Genomic DNA, 21,002 nt, shown 5'->3' with positions numbered 1-21,002 from the left:
TAATAGACTTGAAATGTTTTGGTAAAAACAAACCAGGTCATTATTCAGTGAATTGAATTCTTATCTTCATATAAAAATCAAATGTAAATTTCAGCTTTACTTGATTATCTTTAGAGGGGTGCTCAAAAACGCCCAAATTTGTGTCTAAATCAATAATTTTTTGTTCTAGTTCAACTGCAAAATCTATATTTAGCCCTTATAAATTTATGCATGCAAAGATGAATAAATAACAATTATTGTTCCCCAATTTTTTTGCGCATTAAAGAGTTAAACCACTTTTTGAATCTTATAAGTAAATCTGAAACAATTAGTTTTTAACCATTAATGATGTATTCCGACGCAGCGTGTAAAATAGCTTTCATGCGCGAAAGTGCAACCAAAAAAGAAAGAAGAAAAGGGGACATTCCTTGACAGGAAAAGTCAATTTCGTGCATTGATGGCGAACTGCAGCAACGCAGTGAAAAATTTTCTCTTCAAATCATCGTCGATCGCCTAAAATCTGGAATCGAAAATTAACTATAAATCAAACACCGAATATTATGAAAAGTGCTGCAAAACAAGCACTAAGTTAAGGAGATCGTATGCGGGAGTTTTACGTCGCGGAAATAGGTGAACGGGACGCTCAGAACGACAGGGATTGTTTCGTTTGTGTATTGGATTTTTTTTCTTGCTGGCTAAAGGCTACAGTGACAAGTGAATAGTCATCAGAGCAACTCTGGTTCCAAAACTGATAACGGGACGACGAAAGCAGAAAAAAGCTTCATTCTATCGCATTAATTATCATTGAAAGCAGAAGCTGCTGGTGACCATGTCTGGATTCGATGATAACCCGTTTGGTGAGCCGATCGTGGACAATCCGTTTGCGGTAAGTAATTTTGTCTTAATTCCTAAAAAAATTGCAGGTCAAGAAGTCGCCAAAATGTATGATTCATAAGGTAGAACACAATCGAAACGTGTAATAATACCTGAGCAAAACATCGACACGGGAGAGAAAACTGATAAGGTTTCATTATGATTTTTTTTTCTCTGCTTCAATCCTCCCACCAGGATCCATCGATACAAGCTGCCACCCGCAATACTACGAATCCCCAGCAGATGCTGGATGATTATGACCCTTTTTCGAGCGACGCCGTACAACAGCAGCGATCACAGCAGCAGCAGGGACAACCGGCGACCTTGCAACCTTCGTCGCAGAATGTTCCGGCCTACAGTCCCAGTGCGGCACAGTACAACAACGGAGCGGGAATCATCGGTTCCGGTGCCGGAGGAGGTCCCAGCAGTCCGGCTGCGATGACACAGATTTCCACCGCCGAATTGCAGGTAAATTTTTCGTAGAACTTGTTTCAAGTTGTTGAAATTTTGAAGAGTGTCAACTTTTTCAAGATGCTTTTGTTCAACTGCTATTATTGGTTTTCGGTTTGAGTCTTATCGCAATCAAGTGTATTTTTTTTTAAATTTTTGTTCAATTATTTCCTTTTTAAGCTTGTCACAAAAGTTATCCACAAGGAAATCAAAAATCTTACCAAGCTGTGGCTTTATTTTCTTCTGAATGAAAAAAGGAAATTAGCTTATCACTGCAAAAGGTCAAAGCCTAAGTCAGTCAGAATCCAAACTGGGCGTTCGACTGGTTATTCGTCTGAACTTTCCTTAAATACAATTGAGCCTCGTTCTGTTAGCCTTGCCCATCCATTTGTTTTATCTGCTTTAACATGTTCGACATCTCTATACTTACTCGTATGTTACCACGTTATCGAAGTTTTTTTTTCTAAAGGCTTACAATCTTCCATAATTTGGAACACATACTACGTAGAAGTCTTTTTTTAAATAGATTTTCATCCGTTTCGATGATTCAATATATTTTTTTCCTGTAAATATAAACCTTGGCAGTCTTTCAAGCAGTTGAAGCTAAATTTTCATCCGTGTATCTTAACTTTATTTAACTTAATAGACCTTCTCTGTGATATGTATAACTAATATTTAATCTGAGAAAATATCCTGCTATCGACACTAATTATTCTGTTCTCGTTCCCTGTTTGCCCATCAAAACGATGCAATGCTGATGTTTGTCACGCCGGTGTGAAATGCGTGTGCGTATTGCATTTGCTGTTTGCACGATCAGGAACTTCGGGTAGGCTTTCCCAGAAATGGGTTGTAAAATATTTTGAAATGTTTCTTCGTTCTACTGGCTTAGTATTTTTTAATTAGCTTTCTTTTTGTTATTTATTATTTTGTAACTGTGATTTTTACATCTAGTATGTACGCTTATATTAAAGGGTCTTAGTTGATTGTGTTTCTTGTGTGATTTGGTGTATTGCTGTAATATTTTTTAAACTTACTGACAAACAATGATTTGAAAGTATGCAATACCGGCGATTATAAGGCTTATAATTTTTTGTTCATGTAATAAATGCTAGAAATCAATTTCTCTATCACAAACTTTTCTACAATTGGTTTTTAAATTTGGGATTTCAAAATTCACTCAGATAGATACAATGGGCTGACTTATACTTTTACACTACACCCTAAAGTCCACCTGGAGCATCAAATGCTGCAAATGGTCAGTGTTAGACAGCCAATATCAGTCGACTTTGATACTGCTTTGCATGCGATAGTGATTTTTGGTCAGGGACATAAGCTCACAATATCGTGACCAAGTTGAATGATCAACATCTTGCTTGCTACGATTTTTTCTCTTTACGGTCATGGATTAGGTATATTTTTACAACTGTTGTGCAACATATAACGTTATATCCTTCCCAACACAACCAGAAAATGAAATAGAAAGTTGACCGTATCTGTGATGCGAGTGTAATATAGCAATGTCATGCTATTTGGACATTGCTATCTGACTAACATTGTAGTTTGGTCATTCAACACGTGATCGACTTTGATATTCGTTGATGACCTGGACTAGCCGTGGAGTCCCGGTTCTGGACACTTTTGAGGTCCAAATCCAGACTACCTCACAACTTCACAACTGACTTGATTGCTGGCTAGACTCTGCAAAGGTCAGTTGGCCTAGCGATTGCTCAACATCGTTGGTTGAGTTTGGCTTTCATATAGTCTGTATGGTGGGAGCGCAAAGACAACTTATATCAAGATGCCACAACTACTAGACCTCCACCTGGCCCCGTAGCGACGAGCTTTTAGTTGGCTTCTAGTCTTGACTCTCTTCCTGCGGTTCGAAGATATCCACTGAAACATTTTTTCCCCTAACCAATTACCGATGTTCGGGATCAGAGTATTGGTCCATCTTCATCTGAGCTATTCCACGTCTGTTATCAGTTGGCCATATTGTCGTAGCAATAGGCATCTTCATACAAGTAACAAAGCCGAAAAGGTCATGATAACCTGCTTGCTAATCAGGTATACTCTCCGATAGAGTGACTTCACGTCGTCGGCGGGTGAATCATTCTAGTCGGTGTAGGATGACGTCTTCGCCGGGAATCATCCGAGTAGTTTCGTGAAGCCCCGGACGCATGCTGTGACAGGCGCGTGTCCAGGATAAGCTGTTCTCGACTGACACACGGACGGGCAAAGGGGAGAGGGGCCTCGAGCCAAACCAAGCAGAGTCAAGACCTCAAGGCGTTAGAGGAGAGATCATTGGTCTGTAGCAGTGATCTCAAATAGAGGTGGAGCGCACGATAGTCGTGGTAACCAAGTGAGCCTCGAATAAAGGCCGGACCTCGAGTCGTCAGAGGAGAGGTCCTTAGTCTTGAATCGTAACAAGAGGCAGGGTATAAATGCTGGAGTTTTGACTTGAAACCGAGTAAGCCGTTGAGCGATCAAGCACGGACTTGGACTCCCATCACGGGTACAGCCTTCGTTGCAGATCCGGATGGGAATTATGACCAGAGGCCCCAGGTGGAGTTTATGGCGTAGGGGTACATAGTAGCTAGAGTCGACCAATTGCATCCATGGACCCAGAGTAGCATACTGGGTAGACGCGGTGGTTCGCGGAGATCAGGTAAGCGATCAGAATCATCTCGATTTCATGTTGAGCCAGGAGCATGCTTTTAGAGCGCATCTATTACTTTCACGCTACCAAAGATGGTTCTGAGCATTCGTCGCTCGTTTACCTACTAAGAGTACACGCGGGTCCGTAGAGGACAACCGGTCGGAGTGTCCGAGTTCTTCTCCTTCCAGTTGCTCCGGCCCATCGACCTGACGACATTCCTAGCTCGACGACCTCCACATGACTTCGATCCGATGACCTTCAGTTTGATCCTAGCCTGGGCACTTTAGTACGGCTCGAAGCTTTCGTTGCGCCTGGCCGTCTTTCCTGAGGCCTGACACCTCTCAATAGTTCTAGTCGACGACCTCTACTTGGCTTTCCGATCCGACGAAATTTCATGGAACTGGCTTGACGACCTTCCGTGGTACCCAACTCGCAAGTCCTGAATTGACAACCTTCCATAATACCGGTCCTCCAACCTTCCGTGGCTTCTGATCCGACGACCTCCCAGTGGCTCTGTCCCGACGACCACGCACGTCGTGACCCCTGCCCAACGACCTTCCATGGCACCGGTTCGAACACCTCCAGTGGCTCCAGTCCATCAACCATGTTTGGTTCCGGCTCGACGCTCTTCTTTAGGCCCAACGCCTCACATATTGCACGACGACTTACCTCTGGCTCCCGGCTTGCTTACCTTTCAACGAATTCCGGTCCGCTCACAATGGATTCGGCCCAACGAACTCCAGGGCACTTGTTCGACGACATCCCCTGTTTTCAGACTTGTCGACCTCCAACTGGCTTTCGTTTCGATGACCCTCCAGTTGGCTTCTGGTCCGACAAACTTTCACGGTTTCCGGCTCGCCCGCCGGCCTTCCAATGACTCAGCAACAAGTATTTAACAAGTCTCTCCGTTCCACTGCCTATAACTAAGTGCTGCAACAACAAATGTACTTTTCTCTGCTTCGATTTCGAGAGCGCTACACTTTTTTCTGGAGTACTCTACACTCGTATTTGAGTAAAACCAAATGCCGGCGCTCGAATCACAACTATAATCCTGCTATGAGAGAAGAAGAAATACTGAAGGTGTATTTTTCTAGCCGATCGGAGAGAAAAAGCCAACCACTTCTTCACTTCCTGCCAGGTTTTCGTCAACTGTGCGGATTTCAGCCGCCACGAACTTCTGACCCTTGCCTATTCTTTGATGCCCATCTGGATTCCAGTCAAGCGCCTATCTGCAAATCTCGTTTTCATCTCTTCGCAGCGTGAGCCCAATCCATCTCCACGACTGTGTAGCCGATTATTACGAGCGCGATTCTTTCTCGACTGATGATAGGCCTTTTCGATTCGGGAATTCTCCCTTTATCGTCCTTACTACACGCACACTCACAGACACGACGACTGAACTGAGCTGTCGTATCGCGCGTGAGCGAGCGGTAGCCGTCCACAGTGAGATAACGACACTCAGTGAGACAGGTTATGTGCCTTCCGTTCAGCCGAAGGGACGCGAAGTTAGTTTACACGCATGAAGGGTGATACGGTCAAAATTTTGTCAAAGGAAAACGCGTGTAAATCGGTGAAATCGTTTATTTAAAAAATCAAATTAAATTTCTTTTTCAAGTTTAATTGGTATAAAATTCAGGAAAAATATTCAGTTCGGCTTCCGCTTTTCCAAATCCGAATTGCCGGGCCTTACGCTTAACCCCTGCCATCAGATTTTGTACAGCCACCTTGTCCACCTTCTTCGCCACAGAAAGCCAGTTTGGGCGGAGCTCTGGCGTGTTGAGAGGGTTTTTGTCCTTGGGAACCACCTGAACGTTGTTGGTGGCGTACCACTCCATGGCCTTTTTACCGTAATGGCAAGATGCCAAATCCGGCCAAAACAGTACGGAACAACCGTGTTTCTTCAGGAAAGGCAGCAGACGTTTATTCAAACACTCTTTCACGTAAATTTCTTGGTTGACAGTCCCGGAAGCTATGAAAATGCTGCTTTTCAAGCCACAGGTACAGATGGCTTGCCAAAACAGGTATTTCTTCGCGAACTCTGACAGTTTCATGTGCTTGAAAATATCTGCTACCTTTCCCCTCCCTTTTGCCGTATAAAACTCCTTTCCCGGAAGCTGCTTGTAGTCGGCTTTGACGTAGGTTTCGTCGTCCATTACCACGCAGTCAAACTTCGTCAGTATCGTCGTGTACAGCCTCCGGGATCGCGCTTTGGCCGTCGTATTTTGTTTATCATCGCGATTTGGAGTCACTACCTTCTTGTAAGTCGATAATCCGGCTCGTTTTTTGGGTCGATGCACGGTTGTAGACGATACACCCAGCTTATTTGCGGCATCTCGGGAGAGAGGTAAGGGTTTCGCTTGAAATTACCGGCAACTCTCTTTGTCGTCTCAGCGGCTTCCGGTTTTCGATCCGGTCTTTCCGACTGGCGAACGTGGGATGCCCGAGGAATTGGAGAACGGTTGCCATGGACCGAGTGAATTTTAGGAATTATGTTCGTCAAGTTATGTCGTGAGACGGAATACTATGTAAAATGGTCTTTCCGACATTGGCTTTGAGACCTGTTGCCTTGGAGCTTTCGGCGAGGTCGTCGAGTTTGCTCGGCATGTCTTGTTGTCTTTGGGCCAGCAAAACAATATCTTTAGCCTGGTCAAGGTCGTCAATCGATCCAGTCAAGATCTCATCCATTACGATGAGAAAGAGCAGCGGTGATAAGATACATCTTTATCTCACTCCAGCAGCTACCGGGATTGTATTAGACCGTCGTGCAGGACCTTGCACGAAAATGCCTCGTACTGTGCCTCGATGAGATGGACTAGTTTCTCTGGGACCCTTCGTCGTCTTAGAGCCGCCCAGACGTTTTCATGGTTTAATCGGTCGAATGCTTTTTCGAAATCAACGTTATTGCGCGATAGTTACCGCACTCGGTCAGGTCACATATTACCTAGTTACGAAATATCTATCCGCTTTTGACAATCTATCAAAGATTGACGGAAGTTTCTAATGAGTGAATTTATGCCAGTATTTACATTTTCAGTTAAAAATATTGTTTTCTTAGAGTAGTATTATTAGCAGAGGTGCAAAGAGATCCCTTTTTCCTCCGATACATGAATATTGATTCTAACATTCAATTCTGGAAGTCTGTGAAATCAGGGCAACATATGAGCCCAAGCTCTGGATGAAGGGTAAAAAATCTGTACTTTACAGACAAATTAGGGCTCCTGGTAACCCCGCAGCTTAGGTTGGTGGAACGCTTAAGGAAGAAAAAATCATTTTGCAACATACACATCAAGATGATTGTTTCGGGCTGTTAGAACCGGATACATGCTACATGAAGGGTTCTCTTTGCACCTCTGGTTATCAGATTTTCAGCATCGGTTTTCATAAAGATTTTGATAACTTCAAAATGTTCTCTACTTCAAACAGCGCCGCCAAGATGAGCTGGAGAAAAAAGCCAAAGAACTGGAGCGCAGAGAAGCGGAGCTAATGAGCAGTGCCAACGCAAGCCGGCCGAATAACTGGCCTCCGCTACCATCCTTCTGCCCGGTGCAGCCGTGTTTCTACCACGACATCAGTATTGACATCCCGGCGGAGTTTCAGAAAATTGTGCAGAACCTCTACTACCTGTGGATGTTCTACTCGTTGGTCATGGTGGTTAACATCTTCGGTGGGTTGGTGATTCTGATCCATTCTCAGGAGTTTCGCACCTTTGGGTTGGGCATTTTCTATGCTATACTTTTCACCCCGGCTTCGTTCCTGTGCTGGTAATTTTTTTTCCAATTAATCATAAAATAGTGAGTATTGAAGAGATTTGTACTACTTTCAGGTATCGCCCAGCTTATAAGGCCTTCAAGAACGATTCCAGCTTCAACTTTATGATGTTCTTCTTCATTTTCTTTTTTCAAACAATGGTTACGATCATTCAGACGATCGGATTTCCGGGATCGGGAACTTGTGGTTTGATACTGGCCATTTATCAGCTTTCATCGGGTGGATTGGGTATTTTAGTTGGCATTTTTGTACTGGCCATTGCCATTGGCTATGGAGCATGTGCTGCTGGTAATATTTTCATGCTGAGCAAGGTAATTTAACAAACTTATATTATGATCCCGAAAAATCGCGTCATATAATTTTTTTTTAATTTTAAAACCAGATCCACGCAATCTATCGCAGTGGCACCGAAACTAATCGAATTACAATGGACAAGGCGCGCCAGGAGTTCCAGTCGGGATTCTTCGGTAATCAGATTGTACGAGATGCGGCTGCCGGGGCTGCTCGAGCTACCGTTACATCGCAGTTCAGTCAGAACAGGTACTGAAAAAATCCGATCCAAAAATCAAAAACAACACTTCAAACCTTGTTACTATCTATAAGGTCTACTTTTTCGTTTCGAGGCATCGTTTTCCTTTTTACGATTTGCTTATTACAAACCCCTCTAAAAGAATTTCCCACTTTTTTACCAGTAGTAGTTAAAATCTGTTGTATTGCACCTTCTATCTGTTTTATGATTTGCTGTTGGATACAAAACTATCTGTTCTATTCAAACTGATTTGAGAATGCTTTTTGTTCATGAGATTTACTTCTTTAGTTTTAAATTGAAGCGATCAGTCTAGATTAGTTAAAATAACAAAAAATAAAAAAAATAATCGGTAATGAGCCGTCTGACAAGGAATCGAGCGTGACGAATACATTCTAAGTAGCAACGTTGACTAAAATTCTGTTTGATTTTGTAACCGTAAGTTTATTTAAGCGAAAAGTGCAACACTGATGGAGAGAATCATTCAAAATGATTAAGAGTTACTCTAATTTACCATATACATTCTTGATAACCGGATACCTACAAATGAATTCTATATACTGCTAAAAGGATAGGACAGATGTAAAAACTTTCATTTCGGGAAGGAATTTGCTTAATGGGGTAGAACATAACGAGTGTTTTTTAGTTCGTGAAGAGAAATTAGAAAAAAAATAATGGCAACAAAATATATGTACCTACATTCGCAGTGATTTTCGATGGTTTTTTTTTTGGAAGAAAATATCAATGAGTCGAAAAACGGATATCGAAAATCGGATAGTTAAGTAAAATTTCTACTCGGGTCTTAAAAAAGCTGCTATTTTCTTTTTGTTTTTCATCCAGTTTTATATTTTTGCTTTCCGTACTCTGAAATTCAATCAGAGGCCACCGCTACTTAACACACAATTGTCGACTGTTCTTTTTTCTGACTTGCGCGACTAGAAAACTATTCATTAATATATCTCTAACAAAAAATTTGTAATCATTATTTCGAAAGCTCGGAAGCTTAGAACATTTCCCCCCATAGGACTTTTGATAGTTCCCCGTCTTATATAAGTTAAATCAACATAAAAACGATCGCCACACCGAATGGCAGAACGCAGTATGTTTGATCGTAGTCGATCGATTCACGTGGTTCAATAAAGGTTATATTTTTCGGTATGAATTACACACAACTATAAAAATATCTTTATGGATGTAACTGATTATAATACATTAATAAAACAACTCTATTTAATATTGAATCGCCTTTTTGCGTTTTATTTTTTATCACGGTCTTAAGTTTTTTTTCTATTTAACTTTTTCTATAGGTAATATAGCATCTGACTGACTCGATTTACATCACATATTTTTTAAACGAAGTCTAACATAGAACAGAATCGAATGTGATCAAATCCATTATCGTTAAGTCTTCAAAAAGAAATTTCCATTTTTTCGAAACCATTTTAAACCTCCACTTTCTTTCATAATTGTAAAACTTTCTGTATAAAACCCCTTCTTAGTATTTTTGGCATGATTCCCTGTTAAATCTAGATAATCTCGTTAAAAGTTGGCATGCTCATGAATCCTGCTCAAATACGACAGTTCCGTAACTAAATCTTAACTCTTCCATTTCCTCCCCTTCTAGCATTTACTAATAGGCCCTCCCTTCTAAAAGTGATCACAGTTGAGGAAGAAAGCATTGAATTTGCGTCCGATAGTCAGTGATTGTAGTTCCAGCTTAAATAGTGAGAAGCAAAGAAGGTAACCAACCAGAAGATCAATTGAATGTTGTTTAGCACAAATTTCCTAAGAGTATAAAGAAAATTCGCGTACGGAACAGGGCAGTTTAATCCGCCAGAAGAAAGTGTTCCTTTTCGTGTGTACTGTATCTCCTCAGTGTTATATTAGGTTCATCAGGCGGTAAGAGGAAAACGAAAGCGGAACTTAAGTTTCTACATGCATTTCACAAATTATTCCTGTATTTCTATGTAACAACACAATCATCGGAAGGACAAGATTATTAAAATGTGCTTGATTAAATGATTGTTTGTCTGTTTTCTCTTGAATTTGAGTTTTATTTTCCTCAAACGGAAGGGATGTCTTTTTCTCGAGTGAATTTAAGCTTCGATGGCTTCTTCATCCGGATGTTGGTTGTTTTAGATTTTTTTGTAGGTATTGTACTTATATTTTTTCCTTGCGTATTTTTTTAGATTGAGGAGTAGAAAAGGGATCACCAATAGTTATGTTTTCTCTACAGTTGAATTTTAAAACAAATATTTAAAAAAAAGTAAAATAATTTTTATCTTTTAGATAAGGTTCGGATTACTGAAAGATCTAAACTGCATCTAAAAAGTTAGTGATTTCGGTTAATTTTTATTTGTTCCAAATTCAATTGTATAGCTTACAATATTTGCCTTCAAATATAACTTTAATAAAAATAGTATCCGTAGAAATATTCCATTCTAAAGATTTTCCTCCTCATCATTACTATCTTCATCATCATCATCATCATCGCTGTCTTCTTCCATCTGCTGGACGGCTCCGCTTTTGCCCGAAGAAGACGCCGTGGGTCCATCATCATCCATTGGCGTGAAGTCGTCATCCTCTTTGTACTCCATATTGGCCTCGTGAGCCAAACTTTCGCCCATTTCGACGTCACGACACTGAGCCGCCATAAGCTCCCTGCGGATTTCTGGAGTGATCTTTGGGTGTGATTTTTTCCTAAAAAAGATTGAATGATTGATTTTATTTTATTTTTTCGGAAAAATAAATTATAGATTGTAGAGATGTACCGAATATTTTGTCGGTAGAATACCACCGAAAAAACTGTTAAGCCGAATTTTCGGTTCACCGAATAGTTGAGCTAAGTATTCGGTCGAATAGGCCAAATTTATCAAATGATGTTAGATAATTTACAAAATATCCAAAAGGAATGTTGGAAACTACCCAAATACCAACAATTCAAAGTTTTATTAAAGCATCTTAGATGTACCCCTTTCACCAAAGATCGTACTGAAGAATGCTAAACAGTATCGCATTTATCGTTCATTCTTAATTTTATTGGTTGATTTCGGACTTGTCGATAAATTTAAAAAAAAAATCGAGATAAGTCAAATCTAGCTAGGATGCTCAGTTATTGGTAATATCTTCCCAACTCACATCCTAGTTGAAAAGGTCCAATATTCGGTACATCTCAAATATATTGACAAAAGATTTTTCACCTTGAACCAAATTAAGGGGATGAATAACACGAGAGTGTTAAAATCCCAGAAAAACAAAAAACAAACCTTGAACCAAATAGATTCAACTTCTAATGGTAAACAACACTTTGAGAATCGTCCAAGTTTTAATTTTTAGATAGAAAAAAATTGAACGTTTAAAAGTTCAGATTAAATGTCAAATAATTTGTTTTTGTGATGGCTGAATATACAATTTGGGTTGTCAACTATTTGGTCGAGACAGATAAGCCTGAAATTGAGAGAAACTTACTTTAGCAAGTGCAGCAAAGCTTCCCTCTGTTCGGTGGATATATCGTTCTTGTATCGCTGGGCAAAGGACAATAGTGCGTGGTGCCAGAGTGTCGGAAGCTCTCGTTTATCCTGCTCGAAGCGCAGGAAATGAAAAACGGCTGCATCCACCACACGATAAGGCAGTGCGTATCGTTTGTCCAGAATGATTCTGATGAATATAGAATTGGCTCCCGAGTATTCCATTTCGCAGATCTTGAGCAGACAAGCCGAGGTGTGCAATACCGGAATCGAGGTGGTATTGATGATGCTTCCGAAAATAATTGCCTCTCGTAGTGTACAGTCGCCGGATTCTAGTAGGGGCAGAATGATACCTTTCATGAAGGCTGCTGGTTTGAACAAGGCTTTCTTCAGTGCCCGGTAAAGATAGAAATTAAGTTTGTGGTATTCGGCTAAATCATCTCGAATTCGCGGTAGCAGAACCAAATTGTAAAACCGCTGAGCCATGTATTGTGTCAAACCCGAAGAGAAAAGTCTCGTCGCTTGGAACATTGCAGCTGCGCTCCAATTATGTGGCTCTGTTATGTAAAGAATTTGTTCCCAGTTCCTTAGCTTCGGAACAATTTTGAACGCCTTTGGAATGCGACCACTTCGATAGCGCTTCAAAACATCCCGAACGCCCTCGTACATTTCCTTAACTCGTGGATCAATTTCTTCCATTTTCAGTGAACCATTGTCAGAAAATTGTGTCTGAATTTCAGTTTGCTTCTCTGTAATCTTATCCATGATCATGTCGGCCAAAGTTCGTGTTTTGACTCCATCTCTGAAAAAAATAGGATTAAATAAAAAAAAATCAAAATTAACCACAAAACATTAGACTCACTTATTCTGGAACAGCTCCAAGGCCCTTTCATCTTCCGCGTTAATTTTGATGTCATCGAAAAAATCCTGCCCGTCGACATCTGCATCCTCGCGAAATTCTTCATCGGATTCGTCCGAAGAGTCGTGATCACCTAGTCGATGTTTCTTGCGGCCTCCGGCTAGAGCGGCGGATTCCGATAGCGAAGGGCCAAATGAGTCATCCAGCAGGTTCAGTTCGGCTTGCTGCTTCCGGGCCTGGTTCAAAATCTTTTTGGTAGTTTTGGCATCTACGAAATCTTCCTCTTCAGCTCGGAGCCGAAACTTGCTGGCTTTGGGTTTTTTCGATACTCGTCCTTCGACTAGCTGCTCACCGAGTGACATTTTTGAAGCTCCCAGGGCTTTGATCCGGTGTGCCTTTGACTTACCCATCTTGTTATAAGAATTACTACGTAAACTAATCAATATTTCATAAATTAGAGCTTGAAAACTAGTTCGAAAACTATATTTTTCTGTAACAGTTTTTGAGCAAAAACGTGCGAATGAAATCAAAACAAGTTTCGACCGCGTGTTGATACTTTTTCCATTTTGACGTTTTCCTTTGAATTTGTATATACACGCTGCAAAGGACAAACTGAATATATTCTAGTTTTTAATCAAACTTGATCTCTTTTCGAATCAGGCAGGGCCCATGGGTCGGCAAGCTGCAATATAAAAGTGAATTCCGACACAATTCAATCGAGTTGTTAATCAATTCTGTTTTCATTATTTCACGTTTCGTAATTTTCATATGTCGTGATGTTACGATTTCTGACATACGAGGGAGAGGGGATCTGAAGGGTGCATTTTTGCGTTACGTAATGTACGGATACCGCCTATACCCCTCTCCTTCTAAACGCTTTACGTAATATTTGAATGGTCATTTAACAGGGAAAAGAAACAAACATTTAAAACAAGAGCAGGCATTGCATAACAACAGGCGTTTGATGTTCCCTTCAGCACGGAAAGTTCTCATCAATTTCATCATCCAGGCAAGCAGGGCACATCTAACGCCTGTTGTTCGGCAAGGTCAATTAAAATGATTTTATTCAAACAAGTTTTATTAGCTTACTTTTAAGAAAAAGGAGTAAGAAATGGAGCTGATACGCAATGGGGTTTAAAGAAAGGAATTTCAGAAAAGTTCATATTAAAGATTATTTTCAAGCATAAAAAATTATAAACAGATTAAAGATCATAAACAAAAGGCAGATAATCACATTAAAAATATAACGCGGCCCGGCCCGTACCGATGATTGCAACAAACGATCTGATACTGCTTGTTTTTGTTGTTACATTTGCCTTCCCAGGGGGGTTTCAGTATTTATGCCGTTGTGGGTAAACAAATGTGTTAAGAAAGAAAAATATTTATTAATTATTTTTAACAACAATTTCACAATTGTACAGAACTATTGTTGCATCAGGCGGATGCTGCAAATTAATGTTAATGTATTTCAAAATGATTCGTTTGCAAATGATTATCAGTGAATTAGATTCATGTATGGAGTCAGAAATCTCAATTCAAAATTGAAAAACCAAAATTCTGACATCAGAATTTAGAATTCAGAATCATAATTCAGAATTCAGATTCAGAATTCAGATTCGAAATTCAGATTCAGAATTCAGATTCAGAATTTAGATTCAGAATTCAGATTCAGAATTCAAATTCAGAACTCAGATTCAGAATTCAGATTCAGAATTCAGATTCAGAATTCAGATTCAGAATTCAGATTCAGAATTCAGATTCAGAATTCAGATTCAGAATTCCTATATTCCTATAAATATCCTGCTAATTACGTAAATCGTTAAACATTTCTACCCTACATGCAATCTATTGCCAAAACTGCTTATCAAAAATTCTCCGATTCTCCCATCGCAAATCACGTAGCTCTTTTTTGAAAACAAACAAGTTGCATTTGAATAATGTTGTCGGCAATGCGAAATCCTGAATACAACACCATAAAGTTGCTTTATCATTTTTACTTTTCTTTTACGTCGATTTCAAATGATCCAAATTGTTGATCCTTTTTTTTGCATTTTTTCAATACTACTATTCTTATCCAATCGACTACTTCATAAGCATTTTTACACTCAGATATTCTGTGGGGCCGTTCACATACCACGGAACAACTTGGGGGGGAGGGGGCATGGAAATGTCCACGCTTGTCCACGGAAAGGGGGTTAGGGGTTTGGGTCATGTCCACGTGGACATGCTTACTTTCAAAATATTTTCTAAATCTTAAAATTTCAAAGCTTTCTAGTTTAAAGTTTAAATAATGAGTAGCTACTTGAAAGCAAGTGATAAATATGCTTATTCAGAAATCTAATATTTTTAAATTATTTTATATCAGGAAATTCTTAATTGGTTTTTTCAATGACAAAAAGGCAAAAAGTGGTGTTTTCTAACTGTCAAATTATAGGTGTTTTAAAAAAAACTATTTCAAATCGGTCCACGTGGACATCCGGGGAGGAGGGTAGGGGTTGCCCAAATGTTCACGCTTGTCCACGGAGGGGGAGGAAAAAAATCTAATTTATCTGTCCACGTGGTATCTGAACGGCCCCTGTGGTGGTTACACACAGCGAAAAGATACATTTTAGATTTAACCGTTCTCGTTTTAGCTTAAAAACATATCCATACCATACAAATTTACCAAACGTTGCTTAAATCTCAGCAGTGCGCTTGTTCGATGCAGGAAAGACTTGGATAGGTACCTATATACAATAACTTAGAAAGAACGAATGCATTCAACATCCAGCTCTTTGGAAAATATTGAACTTTCGTGTTCCGTGAGTCTACAAGAAATAGTTAATGCTTCTTATTACTCGATCATAATTAATTGATGTTATATTGGTAATTTTGCTGTTGAATTCTACGCCAAGAATCTTAACAGAATCTACCTCTTTTATAAGTGGGGGCCCTATAATCTACAGACACATTCCATCGTGACGTGAAATCGCTTTTCCGGACTTTTCGGAACTGTTGTCTTTCTAAATGTTAAAGAATTTACTTAAAAATGAAAATAATAGTAGCAAACGGTCGCATATTGAATTTCCTTCAAAATGAATATAATTTGGTCATTTAAAACTTTAAGTTGTTCGTGTTTGTGATCGATTACTTTTGTGACGTAGTGACGCGAATTCACGCTTGAATTGGCCATGTTGACTTCTGTACATACTACTTCGATTTTCTGTTCTCTCTCTGGAATAGGATATTGGTGTCTTCAAATAAGTTGTAGAGAAAACAATTTCTTACAATTTGATGTTCATAACTTCTCGATTGAACAACAACGAACAAAAGGTTATGCCTTTTCAAAGTTGTGACGTGACGTGAATTCACTCAGTTAAAATAGAACAGGGTAGTGTACTGAATTCACGTCACGAAATTTCAAGTTATTCTGAAGAAGCCTTTAGAGCCTTCAAATATTATGTACACTTTTTAAAGTGATATTTTGTTATTCTAACTTGTAGAGGTCTTAAGTGTTTCAGTATCTTTTTCCTTACTTTTTCCTTATTTTGACTGACACTTGAATAGCAATCATACTAGAGATGTACCGAATATTCGGCGCCGAATACAGCCAAAAAACCGTTAATCCGAATATTCGGCTCACGCTCACCGAATAGTTGAGCTAAGCCTATTCGGCCGAATAGGCCGAATAGGACAAAAATGCCGAATATTTATTTTTTAAATCCATACAATAACATAATTCTCAAATTTTCAAATGAATTTGGATAATTTATAGAATAGCCAAAATTAATGTTAAAAAGCTACATAATTATCAGAAACTGATGGTTTCAGTTAAACATCTTAGGTGTATCCGTGTATCTTTCACTGTAGATCGTACAGGAGAATGCTGATAATTATTGCTTTATACTTTGATTGTAGTTTATTCCAGGTTTTTTTTTAATATCCAGGCATGCCCATAAATCTAATAAAAACTTCAAGAATAGTCAAATTTGGGCAGGATGCTTAGATATTGTTCAAAACTTCCGCGGATTTTGCTCGGTTTTATTCAAATAATTTGCTAAATCAAATAAAGAATTCTGATTTTTCTTTGAAAAATTCAAGATTTTATGTTTTCAAAAAACAATTTTTAAACTAATCCTAAATGAACCTCAAATTTTGTTTAATCCATAAGATACGATTTTAATACTGCTCTGCTATTCAATGAAAATATTAAATTTCAAGTTATTTTCTTTTTTTTTTTTTTTTGTAAATTATTTATTTGAAACGGCTCATACCTTTAGGCTTTAAGGAGCCAAACTCGTTTTGTTTGATTACAATTGTGTACTTAGATCTAGTTCACTTTTTTTTTTTGAAGAAAAAGAAAGATAGAAAGGGAAATATGAAAATAAAGAGAATTATAGTCGAAGATCGATAGCTTTTAGGAAAAGTATATCTCGAACATATAGTCCAAGTCCATCATACCTAATACATCCCTCACTGGAACGTCGGGTGGTTTTCCTCGGGCCCGAAGGGAATCTATAAAGTTCGCTCGGGCGAATAGGTGGTCCTCACACGACCAAACAATATGCTCGATGTCATGGTAACCTAGACCACATCCGCATAAAATTGCTGCCAGCAATATTTAAACGATAGAGTACCGCATTCATGGAATAATGATTGGACATGAGACGGGAAAATATACGAATAAAATCCCGAGTCAGGTTCAATCTATTAAACCAGGGTTTAAGGCTTACCTTTGGGATAATCGAGTGGAACCACCGACCCAACTCATCCTCGTCCCATCTACGCTGCCAGTTGACAAGAGAGTTTCTTCGAGCCAAGAAGTAAAATTCGTTGAATACGATTTCACGCTGGTAAATGTTGCCTTCCATCGCACCCACTTTTGCAAGGGAATCTGCCCTCTCATTGCCTGCTATTGAGCAATGTGAGGGGACCCAGATAAAGGTGATAGAAAAGCAACGTCTTGATAAAGTGGTCAATATATCTCGTATCATTTCGAGGAAGTACGGCGTGAATTTTCCTGGTTTTATAGAGCGGATTGCTTCAACAGAGCTGAGACTATCAGTTATAATATAGTAGTGTTCAATAGGTCGTGTGGCGATACTATTCAAAGCCCAGTGAATAGCTGCTAACTCTGCAACATATACAGAGCATGGTGACTGGGAGACTGTGAGATGCGCTGGATATTTCGTTGAACACTCCAAATCCTGTTGTTTCCTCTATAAGTGATCCATCGGTAAAGTACATTTTATCAGCATCGACGTGTCTATATTTAGCTTCGAAAATTCTTGGAATCAGAAGAGGACGATGCGGATCCGGGATTCCACGAATTTCCTGCTGCATAGACAAATCAAACTGGACAGAAGAATGATCGTAGTCTGGGTTACAAACACGAGTTGGAGAATACGAAGAAGGGTTTACCTGCATTGACATGAGGATATGGTATATAGACATAAATCTGGTTTGAACATTTTGCTCAAGTAACCTTTCGAAATTTACAATCACCAATGGGTTCATGACCTCACACCTGATGAGGAACCGAAGTGATAGTAAATTGAATCGATCTTTCAAAGGGAGTATTCCTGCCAAAACTTCAAGACTCATGTTGTTGTGTTGAGGGCATACAGCCCAAAGCGATACGGAGACAACGGTATTGGATACGCTCTAGTTTGATGAGGTGAGTTTTGGCAGCTGACTGGAAACAGAAGCTACCATATTCCATAACGGATAGAATAGTTGTTCGATACAATTTGATAAGATCTTCTGGATGGGCTCCCCACCAGGTGCCAGTAATTGATCGGAGAAAATTGATTCTTTGTTGGCATTTCCTTTCAGATACTCAATGTGGGCTCTCCAGGTACACTTGGAATCAAACCAAACCCCAAGATACTTGAAACTCCTTGATTGAGTGATCGTTCTGCCTAGGAGTTGAAGCTTAGGTTGAGCAGGTCTACGTTTCTTAGAGAAAACAACCATTTCCGTTTTTCTGAGGGGAAAACTCAATCCCAAGCCCAAAGCCCAGGAAGACAATCTGTCTAAAGTATCTTGTAAAGGCCTGTGCAGATGAGACTCAGTAGATCCTGTGACAGACACTACTCCGTCATCTGCAAGTTGTCTTAGAGTGCAGCCTTCAGAGAGACAGCTGTCGATGTCACTCACATAAAAGTTGTACAAAAGTGGACTCAAACATGAACCCTGTGGGAGGCCCATGTAAGATGTTCTTCTAACTGCGAAATCTCCGTGAGCAAAGTTCAAATGTTTCTCACAAAGTAAGCTGTATAAGATGTTGTTCAATAGAGGAGGCAGACCCGGGAGTGCAACTTGTCTGACAAAACCTCTATTGAGACTGCATCAAAAGCTCCCTTTATGTCTAGAAACACTGAAGCCATTTGCTCACGTTTTGCGTACGCCATTTGTATCTCTGAAGACAGCAAAGCGAGGCAATCGTTTGTCCCTTTGCCCCTTCGAAACCCAAAATTGAGTATCTGAAAGGAGACCATTTGTTTCTACCCATTTGTCCAAACGAAACAATATCATTTTCTCCATCAATTTGCGTATACAAGACAACATCGCTATTGGACGGTAAGAGTTGGGATCAGACGCTGGTTTTCCGGGCTTTTGGATAGCAATGACTCTCACTTGTCTCCAATCTTGGGAACAATGTTATGCTCCAAGAATTGGTTAAATAAATTTAACAAGCGAAATTTTGCAGCATCCGGAAGGTTTTTCAACAAGTTAAATTTGATTTTATCAATTCCCGGAGCTGAATTGTTGCAAGAGAGGAGGGCAAGTGAGAATTCGACCATCGAAAAGCTTGAGTCTAGACCACTATCAGACCTATCAGGAGGCACGTTCCGGATTATTTTTTGCACAGGTGTAGAATCTGGACAGACTTTCCGTGCGAATTTAAATATCCACCTATGTGAATATTCCTCACTTTCATTTGTAGATGATCGATTACGCATGCGTTCGTGCCACTTTCACAAAGTACTTAAGGATGTTTCACGCGATAACCCACTAACAAAATTCCTCCAATACGCCTTTTTCTTCCCCTTGGTTAACTTTTTAAAACTGATTTTCAAGGGAAACGTAAGCTTCAAAATGGACAAGAGTTCCATGTTTTCGAAATTCTTTAAATGCTGTTGATTTGTCCTTATAAAGCTTAGAACACTGAGGGTCCCACCATGGATTAGGAGGCCTTCGATGAATAGATGATTCTGGGATGGGTTTTGTTTGAGCGTCAACTGCACTATCGTGTATCAGACAAGAAAGAAAGTGGTACTCCTCAAAGGAGGTAAAACGTGCATAGAGTCGATGGCGGTTTTAATTGTGTCCGAGTACTTTTTCCAGTCGATGTGTCTTGTAAGGTCATATGTCATATTTATTGTGTTCGAAGAGCTGACCCCATTGGTGATAGTATTTCGATAGGTAAGTGATCACTACCATTCGGATCATGACTACCTTCCACTGGCAATCAAATGATAGTGAATTTTGAGCAGAGTGAGAGGTCAATTGCACTTTGTCTTGCAGGAGGTTTAGGTACCCGTGTTTTTTTCACCCGTGTTCAATACTGTTAAATTGAAACTGTCGCAAATGTCATAGATAAGAGTAGAACGACTATTGTCAATTTGTTCTCCCCAGACAGTTTCCATGTGAATTGAAGTCACCCAGGGATCAACCTTGGCTCAGGGAGCACTGAGCACAGGTCCTCTAGGTGATTTCGATCCACTGCAACTCTCTGAGGCCAGTACAAACTGACAACACATAAGTCCTTACCTCTTATTGTTGTATGACATGCAACAGCTTCAATTCCGCCTGATAAAGGAAGGTGAATTCTATAAAAAGAGTGGCACTTATTGATCCCCAAAGCACCCCTCCATAAGAATCGTCACGATCCAGACGGATAATATTAAAATTGTGGAATGAGATGTTAGATTGAGAAGATAGCCAAGTTTTCGGACAATGCAAAGATATCACAGTTTGTTTTATGAAGTAAATAATTCAATGAATCCAATTTTGGAATAAGACTACGACAATTCCACTGTAGTACAGTGATATCTCCGACCTCTCGGCGTAAATTAGCCATCGAGAGATACAAACACTGAAAGGAGGGGCCAAGTTTGCATCAATTGCTTTAAAAATGTCTTTAATACAGGAAGCATTGCAAATACAATGTCTTTCACGGGTTTTGATACATTAAAACACGATAAAAATCGTTCAAAATGTCAGTCAACTTAAAGAGCCCAGACTGAGTCGTTGATTCTGGCATCACGTTTGGGGTTTGGGTTTGCGAAGCTCCCGCAGCTGTTGGTTTATTCTGCAGTGGTGCATTTCCGCGGAAACCTGGAGGAACTTGTTTTTCCTTTTCAGCAGCAGTCGACTTTTTCTCGTTTCTATTTGAAGAGACAACCGTAGCTATTTTAGCTGGTATTGTCGGAGAAGGCG

General features: G+C 39.8%; 3 protein-coding genes across 6 annotated transcripts in view; 1 reads left to right on the top strand and 2 right to left on the bottom strand.

Annotated features, from left to right (window-relative positions):
* LOC129758771 (60S ribosomal protein L36) overlaps window positions 1–21,002 on the bottom strand; it is a 364,808-nt gene that overhangs the window by 5,692 nt on the left and 338,114 nt on the right. The gene's annotated exons all lie outside the window — the stretch shown is intronic.
* On the top strand, window positions 416–10,271 carry LOC129758769 (secretory carrier-associated membrane protein 1). The gene is made up of 6 exons (XM_055756381.1): window positions 416–865; window positions 1,048–1,320; window positions 7,382–7,719; window positions 7,782–8,037; window positions 8,109–8,266; window positions 9,877–10,271. The coding sequence occupies exons 1-6, from the start codon at window positions 809–811 to the stop codon at window positions 9,884–9,886; spliced, it is 1,092 nt and encodes a 363-aa protein (XP_055612356.1). The 5' UTR covers window positions 416–808; the 3' UTR covers window positions 9,887–10,271.
* LOC129758767 (bystin) lies at window positions 10,578–13,131 on the bottom strand. The gene is made up of 3 exons (XM_055756378.1): window positions 12,582–13,131; window positions 11,721–12,521; window positions 10,578–10,952 (listed from the first exon to the last, which is right to left on the bottom strand). The coding sequence occupies exons 1-3, from the start codon at window positions 12,986–12,988 to the stop codon at window positions 10,694–10,696; spliced, it is 1,467 nt and encodes a 488-aa protein (XP_055612353.1). The 5' UTR covers window positions 12,989–13,131; the 3' UTR covers window positions 10,578–10,693.

This window comes from Uranotaenia lowii, chromosome 3 (genome assembly GCF_029784155.1).
Source record: "Uranotaenia lowii strain MFRU-FL chromosome 3, ASM2978415v1, whole genome shotgun sequence".
Taxonomy (NCBI): Eukaryota; Metazoa; Arthropoda; class Insecta; order Diptera; family Culicidae; genus Uranotaenia; species Uranotaenia lowii.
This window is presented reverse-complemented; position numbering and strand designations above follow the sequence as displayed.

Coding starts and splice junctions, on each gene's coding strand:
- LOC129758769 (XM_055756381.1), top strand. CDS start 809: ATGTCTGGATTCGATGATAACCCGTTTGGTGAGCCGATCGTGGACAAT. Junction 866..1,047: donor TCGTGGACAATCCGTTTGCG/GTAAGTAATTTT, acceptor TCCTCCCACCAG/GATCCATCGATACAAGCTGC. Junction 8,038..8,108: donor ATATTTTCATGCTGAGCAAG/GTAATTTAACAA, acceptor TTTTAAAACCAG/ATCCACGCAATCTATCGCAG.
- LOC129758767 (XM_055756378.1), bottom strand. CDS start 12,988: ATGGGTAAGTCAAAGGCACACCGGATCAAAGCCCTGGGAGCTTCAAAA. Junction 12,522..12,581: donor TTGGAGCTGTTCCAGAATAA/GTGAGTCTAATG, acceptor TATTTTTTTCAG/AGATGGAGTCAAAACACGAA. Junction 10,953..11,720: donor GCTTTGCTGCACTTGCTAAA/GTAAGTTTCTCT, acceptor AATCTTTTTTAG/GAAAAAATCACACCCAAAGA.